The 15,351-nt window shown below is 33.5% G+C and overlaps 2 protein-coding genes across 2 annotated transcripts; one reads left to right on the forward strand and one right to left on the reverse strand.

Moving 5' to 3' along the window:
• Positions 1-570: 570 nt before the first annotated feature.
• On the reverse strand, positions 571-6,145 carry TRIADDRAFT_59685 (uncharacterized protein; the record flags this gene model as incomplete). Its single annotated transcript, XM_002115812.1, has 16 exons — positions 571-736; positions 1,230-1,375; positions 1,451-1,531; positions 1,606-1,755; positions 1,865-2,065; positions 2,296-2,352; positions 2,437-2,559; positions 2,641-2,757; positions 2,885-3,019; positions 3,144-3,239; positions 3,636-3,747; positions 4,006-4,148; positions 4,219-4,294; positions 4,400-4,590; positions 4,827-4,997; positions 5,711-6,145. The coding sequence occupies 16 exons, from the start codon at positions 6,143-6,145 to the stop codon at positions 571-573; spliced, it is 2,400 nt and encodes a 799-aa protein (XP_002115848.1).
• Positions 6,146-11,841: 5,696 nt separating this feature from the next.
• On the forward strand, positions 11,842-14,550 carry TRIADDRAFT_59686 (uncharacterized protein; the record flags this gene model as incomplete). Its single annotated transcript, XM_002115678.1, has 9 exons — positions 11,842-12,060; positions 12,255-12,407; positions 12,963-13,025; positions 13,189-13,254; positions 13,575-13,601; positions 13,728-13,871; positions 14,029-14,179; positions 14,267-14,370; positions 14,452-14,550. The coding sequence occupies 9 exons, from the start codon at positions 11,842-11,844 to the stop codon at positions 14,548-14,550; spliced, it is 1,026 nt and encodes a 341-aa protein (XP_002115714.1).
• Positions 14,551-15,351: the final 801 nt, after the last annotated feature.

Raw genomic sequence — 15,351 nt, forward strand, 5'->3', positions numbered from 1 at the left:
GTATGATCAATGCTACACTACAGTAGTATTACATACAAGTAAAATGTATTTCTTTTTGTTCTTGTGTAATATCATACTCGCAAGGTAAATTATGTCATAAATCAAGATCAACGAAATATTCGCAATCCAATTTATAACTTTGTCGCCCAATATCGATGACACTTAAGGTTAAATGAAAGCATATTTCCATGATGTATAATAACTTGAACCATATACAGTAAAGGTAGAGAGTCTTTAAATATGTGTTATTAGGCAACCTCCGTACTGCAGCATCTTATTATTAGCTGTAATACTTTGTTCTAAAGTTTTAATTTACAGAATGAAATATTTAATAAGTTTCTAATAAAGCCATCACGAAAATAAACTTACAGTAAGCATGGTAATTATATTTTCCTTGTGCAGACGGAGTGCAACATATACCAGATATTTTGGGATACAATATTTACAATACATACTCATCTTACAGTTTAGTTAATACAAAGAAGCCGTAGCTTGCGAAGTTATGAGGTAATAAAGTCTAGTGCTTAATACCTCTACAAATAACGCATAACTATAAACTACGTATAGAATCTATAATAAATCTTCTATTTGACTGTTATTATCTGGTAAAAGATTCCTCCAGCGCCATCTTTGCATCCGAAGCTTATCTTCTTCATATGGTTCCTCAAAGTCAGCAAAATACAGGTTATTCAAAATCCTAGCGACACCAGCAGGAGCAGCAACTTCAACCATCCATCTAGCAGTGGTTAAAACGTAAGCACATATTGAGCTGAATGCATTGAATGCTCGACCTTATCATATCTACTAAATCATTTCCATTATACTCAAGATTTATTATGCAATGTAAATTACATACTAATAACTTTCTAATACATAAGTGTAAAATATAAATGACAGTACATCCGTACCTTCGAAATGATCTTTCCCAGTTATTAGATCTATCCGTGTGCAGGTATGTATTAAAAAGCAAGAGATAGATATATCTTTCGAAATAATTTAAGCACTGTTGCCGGAGCTTAAGCCTTTTTTCACCGTCATTTATTGCAATGCTCTGGTAAAACAACTAGTTAGTGAGCTTTCTATCATAAAGATTTGAAATAAATGTGACAAATTTCTGATTATATTGTAGTTACGGTGTAAGACTAACAAGTAATGAATCACCGATGGTTTATTAAATCCCAATAAGATAACAAAAGATTAAAACAAATGCAATTACGTCAAGTAATTACCGCACCTTATTGTAGTATGAAAAAATGACTTCTCTGATATGATAATGCATGGGTGTCATTGTTTCCGACATTTTATCTAATATGTAATCTACTTCTCTCTTCATTTGGTGTCCATTTGGTAAAATTCTGACTAATTTTCTAACAACCTAATTCAAAACATAGTACTTAATTAATAGCTATCGTCGATGATCTTAAAATATGAAGAAATTAATCTCAGCTACCGCAAATTCTCCACATGTGTATTTAGCATTAGGTACACATGCAGGTTCTTGCTCTCCTGGTCTTGTGCCTGTCGGAAAGCCCTATAGCATGATACGGATATTCTAATCTTTACAAACATGTTTTTGACTAAACACTTCCTCTGAAATCTATTTACCCTTTTATTACACCAAATTAAACCAACAATTGCCATACAGATCGTTGTACGACTTTTTCCATCTAAGCAGTGGAAAATGAAAGCAGGACCATCTTCATCTTGATAAATTTCTGGTAGATCTTTGACAATTGACATCAGGTAGTCAAACGTCTAAGGGAATAGCGACAAATATTCATCAGCAACGGTAAATCCTGATTAAAGCTTAATACCTTATCATTACAAATGGATAATTGCTGTAGAGTTACTACTCGTATAGCACCTCTTCTGGAGGCGATTGTTCATCCTTAATTGGCATTCTATAATAAAGGAGCTGTGGTGTTTCTCTAATTTGTTGCTCAAAAATTTCCCTGGATGTCAAAATTTCTGTTAACCCTACTTTTTTAGGTCCATTGCCTGGACTTTCATAGATGGTATGTTTACTTTTGCTCAGTAATTCTTGTTTTAGCTTGAATTCCATTTTCTATTAGTAACGTTAAATATTATATCGTATTAGTTTCAAACTAAATCTGTTCTAGGCACTCACAACCTTCACAGTGAGAATTTTAATACTGAAGTTATTTCGTAATATTTACTATTCAAAAACTGACAAATAGGAATTCGCTTATAACTTCGAATGTGGTAACCCACAACAGCGTCTAATAAAAGTTCATTAGCATGCTATAAAATTATTTCAGAAATGTAGCTAGTCACCTCTATTGTATTAGCACTCATCCCATTCATAAGCAACAATTGATTCAAATTGCCCACCTTTAGTTAGAAATGAAAAACTTGTATTTTAGTAACTGAAACTAAAAATGTATTAAAATATAGCTCATACACATGCTCTCTCACCTCTCTGACAGAATAAGTTGATTGATCAGCTTGTATAACTAAATCTTCCCTTAGATTAAAGGCAATAATCTTGGGATGATCATGTCTTCTGTCTAACAACATAGCAACTACCCGCGCTAATCCCTGAAGCAATATAAAATGAGATAAATGCCAGATTTTTATCTTATATTTTTGGAATACTAAGTATATACTTTGCCAAAATACCTCCTTAGTTGGTTGTGCCATACCATAAACTGGAAGTCCTTGTAAATTTCTGAAATTTGAAACTCCAAGCTCAACGTAAGAACTAAGTACATCATAGGAAGTGCAATCATCTTCGACCTCGATTAATAAAATATTCATTGAAAGCGTTTAATATAACCGATGACAATTGAGCGAATATTGTGGTATCAATTAAGCTATCATAATAAATTATCAGATATGAATAAACAAGATACATATTTCTTACCATAACCCGTCGTTCAGGAATTAGTATCGTAGGCATCTCGTGGCGTTCAATACCATCAATATGGCTCAATACCCGATAGTATTGGGAGTTAATATTTATCCAATCAGAATAAGCAACAGGAAAATTCTGAGGGAACTGTAATATAACACATCATATTTGGTTAGATTTAATATCTGATTTCTATTCATACATAATGACATAGAATTTATCATGTAATTTGGTATATTTTAGTTCGAGTAGAAATAGAGAATTTACTAACCTGTTCCTCAAGGTAGCAATTAAAAACTATTAACAAGTAGTATTTCTCTAAATAATTTCGTCCTTTCAAGAGCCAGTACTTTTTTGCCGAAATATTCTTAATTCATTTTTTATGACCAAATTTTAGCAATTAATAATTTCTTTACGAATTATATCTCATACAAAAATTTTTTAATTTCACGTAGCTTAAAATTTTTCAAACATTGAACGAAAAATTCCTACTTTTATGCTTTCATTAGGATCCGCACTGATCAGTTTTTGTTTACATTGGAAGATCAATTCTCTGATGTTATCAGTTTTAGCGCAATTGTCTATTATAACGTCCACCTTTGTAAACGGTATAAAGTAATGATAAAATAGAAGAATTCCATAGTTGAGCCTTAAGACAAATTTCTTCGAAAATTGACCGCCTTACTAGTATAAGGTAACACAGCTCAAAATACTTAACTGCTGTAGATGCAACTATTAGTAGTAACTACGAGTGGATTAATACCTCCTGCTTTCTTTTCAGTCCGTTCGGCATAATCTGCATTAATTGCCTTATAATTGAGTATTCTCCATTTTCATAATCTGGTGCATTATCGACGACTGGAACAGGGTCCTTCCTAGTTTTGAAAGGTGCAAGGCAAAAGAAAAATATTCCTTAGAGAATCAAAGTACAATATACTACGCAAATAGATATCAAAGTTTTAATTTTGCATATTTCCATATGCATAAAAGCTTATTTAAAACAACGAAATCCCGCCTAATTTAGAAAATGTATCATGCAAACTGTAAGCTTTGAAATACTCCACTGTCGATGATAAATTTACAAAATAAAAATCTAGCATTTCAGTCGGAAAATCTGTAATAGATTTGTTTACATAGCTTCAGAAGGGAATCCATGCTTATGACCCAACATAAGGCAACCAAGGACCATTGCAGTTGTAGTTCTAACTCTCCCGTCAAGACAACTGAAGAGAAGGCTCGGGCTGTGACCACCTCGTTGGCTCCAACGGGAAACATTCTAGATATTAAAAATCGATAGTAGTTATACTCATCCTAGACTTGTATTTATCATCATATCAATTACCAACCTTAAATATATTAATGAAGGAGTCAATCGTCTTTTCTTCGGGGAAGTAATCCTCCGGTATTGGAAGACGAAAATACCTTATAAGAATTTAAATAGTAAATAGTATTAGTATATCAGATGTATCGGGCTTTATGAATATAACTCGCTATGAAATATCCTGCATAAATATTAGATTTACTTACTTCATAGACGTTAAATAAAATATTTGCCGCCAATAAATCTCCTGTGTAGTGCACAAGTCATCGACATAGGCGGCCCGATATTGATGCGGCTCTGCATCTAAATTACTCGTATCATTGTAAAAGTAAAATTTATACTGATTTTCTGTCGCAGATGATACGAAGAGCGCTCCTTTCGTAGCATAGTCAATCACCTAAAATGAGAATAGATTAAATTAAGCTGAGTGTAAGAAAGAAAGTACAACGATAATCCTAGTACTGAGATGCTAATAGGTAAACCGTCAATGATAAAAATCAAATGTATGTTAATATCGGCATTTATCGTAAAATTGTTAAAATTTTCGCCTGATAAAGATTAAACTTTTTAATAATTTTGTTATTTTATATACACAACTATCGGAACTAATATTCATAATTATACATTAAAGACCTCTTCCTTAATTTCTGTTTCTAAACATTCCAGTTCTTCACCGCTTTTTAGATTATAATCAATGGTGGTTGAGTCTAGGTCTTCTGGTTTTCTGATACTGTACGGCCGAAAATCCATGTCATCATATACGAACAATACTGGCTCTTGCTTGGTATTCAATACTATAATGTCCTATGATTAATTGTTAAAAATCGGATAAATAAAATACTGTAGTATTGGTTACAGAATTAGTATTAATATGTATGCTATTACTGTACCATACACTGTATAGTGTATAATTCAGTCAGGGACTTCTTAGAAGTCCCTGGTTCAGTATACAGAGTCTGAAACCATGGCAACAAAACTCATTTAAATATGAAAAAAATAAAATGACAAAATTACTGTAATGAAAGAAGAGAATTTAAATTTTAGAAGAATAAATAAAGACGATCGCAACTCAATAAAATACCAAAAAATATCATAATTTCATTGTTTACATTGAAAAAAAACCCTACTGGATAGTGATCCCTTCAATCCTATCCAACCCAATAAACTACGAGATACAAGTATAGGATAAAAATTATATTACATTAGCAACATAATTGGCTTCTCATTTATAAATTCTTCTAAGGATACATCATCTCATCGTCGTAGACAAATATTTTGTTTACCCGTCACATATACATATATATATATACACCTCTGAATGCGTCTGCTTTTATATGTAATTTACTCCAACAACAATACGGTATAACTTAACTATAGGTTACTAAGGTATGATGCGCTACTTATACATTACGGGTTATACAATACAATACTAAAATTATCATAGTAACAGCGACATAGGTTTTTTCTTAAGAAATTATATGCATAGGCATCACATCAGATTTTTAAATCTTTTTTACCTTTTTCCCCGATTTTACCAACTGATACAAAATATTTTCTAAGCCCTCGCAAGTCGGTTGGCCAAATCCGTACACGTTGTAATTGGAACCAGCTTGCCGAAAATTAGGCGCTTCAATTTTTTTTTGCGTTCCTAAAATATCGATGCCATCGTAATGATCTTTAACAAATATATATCGACCTTGTATCAAGGGATGCTCTGGCATTCCATCCTTAAGGCGAATTAATTTTTTACTTCTCTTATTTACTATGTCATGTCTTTGATAACTGAGGCCCTTATCGTGAATAACGTTATCAGGTAACTCGTTTTCGTTATCGGCATCGTCTGTTTTGTCGTTTTCGTTAAATTCGACAGTTTTTGTTTCTTTCTGGCTTGTACCATTTCCTTCGACGGTCGGACTTTTCTCCATTTTCGGTTTCGAAGGATAAAATCCCATATTCTATTTAAATATCAGTAATTTAAATATCCAGTTTGTTATTTCAGTATAGGGTTCGTCGCTCTGGATCGATTTTAGGATTTTTTGATTGAGCCTTAACGATCTTGTACTTAAATTTATTGAATTTGTAACTCTGCTTTACTCTTACTGGATCTTAAACAGTTATTAAAAGTACTATAATGATATCTCCGTAAAGAATACCAGACTATAATCACAAAATACGGTATATTCCTCCTTTTGCTAGGAATAACTGAATAAAGGTCTTGCTTTTTTCATTGATCCTCTTAGTTACCATAATAACAATACCGACATACCCTGGATAGGGCGATCGGTGTCCAATCAAGTAGCTCCCTTCATTAATTATTAATAGACACACGTTTTGTGAATTTTTACGTAAAGAAATGCACTGTAAATATTTCATTGTTCAAAAGTTTATTGAAATAATATACTGTACAGTACAGTACTGTACTGAACAAGTGTACAGTACAGTACTATACACAGTTTACAGTATGCAATACTATACTGTACTGTACTGTACAGTACTGTACCAATGACTGCTGAAAGAAAACCTAACACTGTACAGTACAGTACTGTACAGTAGTGCTGTAGACGTCGAGCGATTGGACGTCCAACGGACGTTCGATTTTGGACGTTCGGTATGTACAGTACGTTCGTTGTCAGATCGGACGTCGACGAACTGTACTGTAGTGTACAGTGTACAGTACTGTACAGCGTATACAGTCAGTTTGTATAATCCCACCCCAATACTACACAGTACAGTACATACAGTACAGTAGTACAAACGTCTTTTACAAACACTTTCAGTACAGTGTACTGTACACTATGTATACTGTATACTGTAGTGTTAACACTGTACACTGTGTACGTTGGTACTGTACGTTCAATGAACGTCCGACGTTCAAATTGGACGTTCGTACGTTCGTTCATTAAAACTGGCTAACGTCCACAGTACTAGTCATGACTACAGTATACTGTACGCTGTTACGTACAGTACAGTACAGTACTACTGTATGTACAGTGTATAGTATAGTCTTATACCGTACTGTACAGTACAGTGTACACTATGTATATACTGTAGTGTTAACACTGTACACTGTGTACGTTGGTACGTTCAATGAACGTCCGACGTTCAAATTGGACGTTCGTACGTTCGTTCATTAAAACTGGCTAACGTCCACAGTACTACTGTACAGTACAGTAGTGTACTGTACAAATCTGAAACGGACGGTTAGGTGACACTTGTGATGGAAAACATGAAACAATCAACAATGGGATTGTATGGAGCACTAGTATACAGTATAGTAGAGACACTCTATTAGTGCATGGTATACTGTACAGTACAGTGTGCAGTACAGTACGGTACAGTTCTATATGTGCAGTATTGTTTTGCAGCCATCTGCAGCTGCACCATAGAGACAGTGATATAAAAAATAAAGAAGCCTAATCAGTCTACTGTGGACTAGTATGCACTATAATGTGTATGGGCAGTAATACAGAGAAACTTGTAAGGGAATTTCTCTTATTAGCGTCGTCCTGGACTACTGTACTTGATACTTTATCAGTCAAGTACAGTACTGTATCGTACGGTGGCCGAGGAGGTATCGAGTTGTACTGTACTGTACTGTACAGTACAGTACATCGTCCTTGTACGCTGTACAGTGTACAGTACAGTGTACCGTTTCGCTGAACAGGGAGGGGATACAAATACTTTTTTACCTTGCAATCCCTACCGACTCCCTTGGTAAATAATAAATTATGTAATAAGTAATTATGATCGCGACTTGTACAGTACACATGTCGCTTGGTCCCTAGCTACGCGTGTCACATCTATAAGACGTCCTACCTAAAGCCGTAGATCAGTTCTCTTATTAATTAACCTCTCTGGATATGGATCACTGAGAACAACCTGTATAAAATAAAATATAATAAAATCCTATTCCGTTCCCTGTCTTACGGAGTCTGATATATGTAGTTTGTGACCTCAGAAAATAATACAGATACATGTACTGTAACTCATGCAGTATTCTGTTAAAAACTATTGCCTAATTTGACGAATAAATCCTGGATGACTGCATGTGTTAGCAAGCTGTCTTTCGTATTCGTTTCCTCTATTCGATGTTTAATTTAATTTATTAACAGAAATCAGTTTTGATACGCCGTATCGATGTTAAACACTTGTATGAACCATAGTTTGACTCCGGATTAAGCTATGATTTTTAAATTAAACGCTCTATACTTGGGGTTGCAAAGCATTCAATGCCACTGAATCAATTGTGGTTATATTAATTGTATACGCACGCGTATACGGATTATCCTAGTAACTTGAAAACGTGTATCTCGCCTTTGTCGTTAATGTTAGTATTATATGATTAATTACAGTACAATTAGCACATTGTTGAATATGGCGTACTACTGCAGTTTTGCATTATTTAGCTGCCTACGAAATTGAAACATTAACTATGATATCGAAAGCACCTTATACCTGTAATATCTAATAAATGCACCATGCCTCCCCAGTCTCCACTCCACCGGAATACTGGGCTGAACCAGTATATTGCACGGTGTATCAAAGGAAGTTTTCACGTCTTTAATTGTAAAACTCCATATCAGTTTTTACAGTGGTAAGTGTCATCGCACTTAGGGATGATAAACGTATACTACCAAGGAGCAGTTACAATGCTACGAATTTATCTAGAAAATCTATATTAGTATGCGTTCAGTAAGTTACATAAGCGTACATCAATACAGTATCGTATATGACCTAGCATTGCCTACGGGCACAGTATCACATGCAGCTTACCTCCCGCCGCAGACTACATGATTACTGTATTGCAGGTAACAATATCTGAGATTCATTTTATTTTGTAAACGTATAAACGTATAATCTGTCATCTTGCAGAACTATCATACGAAAGGTAAACAAGGGACAAATATTGTATACTTTCACTTAAGGCATAGCGTAGCTATTCTACCACAGCAGACTTATAGTTAAGTATGTTTCCAGCCTAAAATTAAAAACGGAAACTTGCTACAGCTTTATGAAATATGAACAGTTAATGTGATTCTTCATAGCCTTCCGGCAGAGCATTCACGTGAGGATTGTGGAAAAGTGTATGATTCCCATCTTTCCATGGAAATGGCTAAAACGCAAAGTAACGAACCATGCATTAAACGCAAATTAAGAGATACGAAACAATGTTGCATTAAACTTATAGCAATAGAAAAAGTCTAGTTAAATTAACAGTACATATTAACACATATATTTTCATATAGCAAACAAACTATTTTGAATAATACCTTTGACCTTATCCTTAGATGGGGGTAGGGTCGGAATTCAGGATGGTGAGGATGCTCTTTGTGATGCTTAGTTTCCTTGTAATACGCATTTACGGTACTAAAAGCGATTGCAGGTAAGGCTATCAATATGCTAATTTTCTTCCATAAGGACATAGTTTCTACGAAAGAGTTAGTAATATACAGTATGTTAAAAATTACAAAGGCATCATTAATTCTTTTTATATTGATAACTATTTATACCAAGCTAAAGACTATCAAGCAATGCTAAAGCGTGCTATAATCATTATTATTAAAATTTTTAGTTTTTTACCGACTTTAGAACTACAGCAAGTATGGTAGATAATGAGTAGCTGCACAATAAGTAACTGTACATTATCAGAACGTAATCTTTCCTCAAACGTAACATCAAACAAAAGGAAAGTCTTTCAATTTTGCTTTATTGTATTTGAGTATCAGCTAATAGCATGCAGTTTACTGAAAGTATTGCATTGTATAGTACTGTATACAACACTTTATGTACATACATGGTCTGTAATATATATACATGATGATAATTAATTTTGTTAAAGCTAGGCTTATACAACTAAAGGGAGAAAGGTATATGAACGAATTAGAACTAGACATAACGCAATAGTCGCTTGCCACGCTGGATATCCAGTAATATTGATACACGTTTACAATTCATCGAAATGTTGCTAGATAGTTCGCAAGAGTCCTACACATAACAGTATTTTGTTTTATTGTACAGTAAGGCAGTGCTTACAAGTATCTATCAAATAATATGTGAAAAGGCTTAAACGATAACTCCAGTACTGTTCCCTTCATATAAATATACGTATACGTAATCAATGCTAGTGACATTTTTACTACACAAATGAGCTACAACCAACTGTTTGTTGATGCAGCAATAGCAGCTATTCCAATACTAGAGTTGCAAAGACTTAATCATGAGTCGTATAAAGTGCAAGTAAAATTAGAGGGATTAATATGAATACCTCACTACTTCTTATACAGTCGTACAAAATATGTGTACGAATAAAACATATACACGCAAACTCTAGTTGCTATCGTGATGTCCTTATGTCGCTCAAGTTGAATATAAAACAATGACTGTCGTAACTATTCGATACAGAAACTATATTGACTAGATAGATGAAATTGCAGTAATTTGTGATATCTTTTATTAATTATCGATGTTATACAGTACACAACTTCTAATAATTAATCCTTTTGCCATGTACCTACAGTAGGTATACGCACAAATTTTTACTGTCTATTCTTTTTATCGAGTACACATATTTATGCGTAACAGATTATATTATATTAAATACGATACCGTTACGACGAAAAGAAATCAATAAATATCTCTACTGTTATGTTAAGAAATACCCGCTGCATGTTTTCCAGTAGCTTCGAGTTCTTCTTTATACGACAACGTAGCATATTGTCGATTGCAGATTGTTCGCATTCGAATAAAACGTTGAACTGAGAAGGCCATCTTGAATCTTCAGATTTCGACCGTATGACAGCACGTTTACTTCTGTTCCGACTAGAAATTGTACTGTACTGTACACTAGAGGGTCTCTACTGTACTATACTGTACAGTACACTAGAGAGTAGAGAACCCTCTATTCAGTACATACAGTGTACAGTACTGTAAAGTACTTGATAGTGTACTGTACTGTACTGTACAAAGGAAACTCTACTCGGACGGTCGGATATTTCCACCTCATACAGTACTGTATACTATATACTATAGTACAGTATAATACTGTTCCAAACACTTACATTCGTTAATGTCACCTCAAGCGTTTGCTCGCTTCTATAATTCGCTTATTTTTTCTAAATTAAGTAATATTACATTGAAATCTATTTTATTTAATTAATTCCTGCTTCAAAATAGTTACATAATGTCATCAATGTTCTTAAATTAGTACACATGATTAAGAAAAATAGCTACAGAAGATCTATTCTGTACTAAAGTAACCCAATTTTTCGATATTTTGGTCTCATTTGGTATAAAAAGTCTGTCTGTCTGAAGAGTTTATGTACTGTACAGTACAGTACACTGTACAGTGCATCATTTCATTTTACCACGCATAAACGCTACTCTACAGTACAATACAGCACTGCACTGTACTGTAATTTACTAGCATGCGTCAATAAGTACTATGCAAACGCGTATGTCTTGCCCACAAACACGCTCTTCAAAATTTGCTCATTGTATAATCACTGTTCAGTAGTGATTATATACTGTATATAGGTACAGCAAGGGACCTTTAATTGAGGTTAAAGCTTTTACTGGATTGCTTACTGTTCATCGTGTGAACGTACCTTTTAAATCACATTCACAACTAGCAACCGTGAACTGGAGCAGCATGTCAAGACTCGTTGTCAAGAACCTACCGTGCAATATATCTGAAGATCGACTAAGAGCTCTTTTCTCCGAGTTTGGAGAGTTAACAGACGTACAACTAAAGTTTACAGAAGATAAAATATTTCGTAGATTTGCTTTTATAGGATATAGACATAAATGTGATGCATCAACGGCTCAAAAGTTCTTTAATAACAGTTATATTGATACCTCCAAAATAGAAGTAAGTTCTCAGAATGTGAAAGTTATTCAAAATTAGGTAACTTCTTTTATCAAGCAAGCAATAAAAGCAATGATAAATAAAATATATATAATATGTAACAATATTGGCTTCATCCAAAATACGATCAGAATTTATTAAAATACTTTACTGTATATATTTTATATGCTTACTAAAACAGTGCATGCTCGTTCTAGATAGAGCCTTGTTACCCGCTTAATGAAAGAATTGCAGCGCGAGTGTGGAAAAAATATTCGAAACGCGACCACGCTAGTACTTCAAAAGTACGACATGAAGGTTTTTCGAGAGATACTAGTAAAAGAGATCAAAGTAAAATTGAGAATTTAGAGGTACAATTAATATCCTTAAAGCATAACAATTTCAGTACAATAATACAACTACAGTACTTTCGTACATTTTACCTGAAATAATGCTCTTCCATTCTGAAATTAGATTGCAGTAAAGAAAGAACAGAAATCCTTAAGACAATTTTATGAAGTAATTGCAGATATTTATTCTTAAGTAAATGCACATGTACCCATGTAAGAGCTGTCTACAGTATGTATTATCCTACTCTCTTGTTTACAATATTCAAAATCCCAAAGTGATACTAACAGTTCAATAGATTCGATCAGCTAGTTACTATTTGCAGACCTACAGTTAGGTATTATAATGTTTCACAGAAATTATAACGCATAACAATTTTAAGTACTGTACACTTCATTAAGCCTATTTTACGCACCTACATGTTGCTGGCGAACAGTATTATACCATTAGCTATGAGACTAATTTGGAAATTAACTCCTACTGCTAAAATATACGCTTGCTTGAGTGCATGTGTAGCTGCTACGCAATTAACGAAATCTTTCCTTCTGTTGTAACGCAATATATTGGAAATAAACTAGGAAAGGACAAATATAACCTTAATTCATGATAAGAATGTGCCCTTGCAGAACAAGATCTCTGAGGTATTATCGATACACTTAGACAAATGTGAAGAATTATCCGTTTTCCGATTGCTATTGATATTACCAATACTACTAGTAGCCTTGCTCTTCTTTACTGGTAACTTCGAGAGTACATATTGCTGATCTAATTTCTTAAAATGTATCATCGTTAACGACGCTGTAGCCTATGGATAAAGCAACCGTTACAGCAAACTTTGAAACAGTGATGTCTAAAAGATCTACTGATAAGGTCATAACTATAAACATTACTACTGTTTCTCTAGTTTTAGCACTGTAGACAAAGATTGAACTAGACGGATTTTAATACAACTAAGACGACTGTTAAGGATATTACGCGTACATAATTTCAATTCATAAATTGATTACAGGGTACATTAAAGAACAGAGTGCATATTAAATTTCACGAAGGTAAGTCAATCGTATGAATCTTCGAGATATAAAATAAATTAATGCATGTATCTACCGCACCATGAATTTATTACAGACAGTGTTATCAACTTACTGTAGCCACTTTTAACCATGATTTAACTGACAAATTTAACTTACTAGGTTTGCTTGTTTTTACTAGATGCGTATGTAAGTGCCTTCAAAAACAGCCGTCGGCTAATATATTTTTAATCACTTACCTTGAATGATTACATCATATTCATTATATTGAAGACATAAAATGATGAACGATTTTATTTTCTACCTTTTGCACAGCAAACGACGGATAATACTAGGTCAAAGGTTTCAAATGTAAGTATGACACAGTTACCAAATAAAGAAAGTGATACAGAAGACAATGCACCCGCAAAGAATATAATAACGATTAAACTCCGAGGTTTACCGTTTGATGTGAATGAGGTATAAGCTGAAGCTTACTTATCTTCGAACTGGACTATCTGATAATGCACAGATTATACATATTAATTTGCTGCCTGTATTTGTGGATGAAGATTACTGTTATATATTCAGAAAGCCTTAGCTTGCGAATGACAAAAGGCTATTATGACTTATATAGGAGGAAATAAAGGAATTCTTCCACCCGACAAAATTGGAAAATACCAGATTAATGACAAATCATAAAGGCAAACCGAATGGCGTAGCATTTGTGGATTTTACTAACGAAGAAGATGCTTGCAAAGCGATGAAAAGCAATAAAGATTATATCCGTTAGTAACTGCTTTATGATAACAACATAATTTTCAAAGGCAAGAAAGTTAACGATAAAATCTTACCGATATCTCCTTATGTGATAGGTAACAGGTATATTGAACTTTTTCCTGACGAAGGAAAGCATTTAGAAATAAGTGACACCCCTGTGACATCAGCTATCAACAGTCAAATTAGCCTTGAAACACAGGTAATAATTTTAATAGATAAACCGCATATTCTACTGTTTTTCTGTAAAGTAATATATGTGGTCAATAATAATATTTTTTAGGAAGATTCAATGAAGCGAAGACAAGAATCATACGTAGCAGACATTGAGAGGGTATCAACGTTATTTACAAAGATTGGGATTATGTGTGAAGGATTTTAATTCAGAATAAATCACTATAATGTCGAAAATTTATTTTACTCGTAGACCGGAAGATTATTTTTACGTAATTTGGCTTATTGCTGTACAGAGAACGACATAAAAGACTTATTGTCAAATTACGGTAACAAAAATTATACTCATTACAGTAAATGATAATACTGTAGTTATAAACTTACGTACTGAACTAGCTAGATTTGAAGTACCTGTACGTGCTCCTAATAATTTATACCCTTATTAGGCGTATTTCACTTTGTAAAAATTTTGATTCTAGATCTATTTGCTCTACGCTTGCATAATGTATATTATGTGATTTTTTTTGAGTTCCCTAGTATCTTTTTATTTTAGTTGATATTTATTACAATAATCACACTAATTGCGATGACTCCTTTTTATCTAAGAAATGGAATCAAAATTGACTATTTTTAACATGCAGGACCTTTAAAAGAGGTACATTTGCCGAAGAGTGCAGATAGGAAGGGAAACATCGGCTTTGCTTTTGTTAAATTTGCTACTCCAGCAGATGCCATTAGAGCTGCAAACGACTTAGACGGCGCAATTTTTCTTGTTAGTTCAAGTAAATAAAATTAACTTGTATCCATTTCAACCTGCTAGATATAGCATTAATAATGTTTGTAACCATATAGTCATATTTGTACAGTAGATTCATTTTAGTGTGATGTTTACTTAATGAAAATCGATGATCATAAACCATAATATACTAAATTAATCTGTTACTGTACCAACGGAAAGTTAATACTTTTTTATAATTATACATATCATGTCGTACAGACCTGCAGATAA

The sequence above is a fragment of the Trichoplax adhaerens genome, genomic scaffold, assembly GCF_000150275.1.
Source record: "Trichoplax adhaerens TRIADscaffold_12 genomic scaffold, whole genome shotgun sequence".
In the NCBI taxonomy this organism is placed as follows: Eukaryota; Metazoa; Placozoa; class Uniplacotomia; order Trichoplacea; family Trichoplacidae; genus Trichoplax; species Trichoplax adhaerens.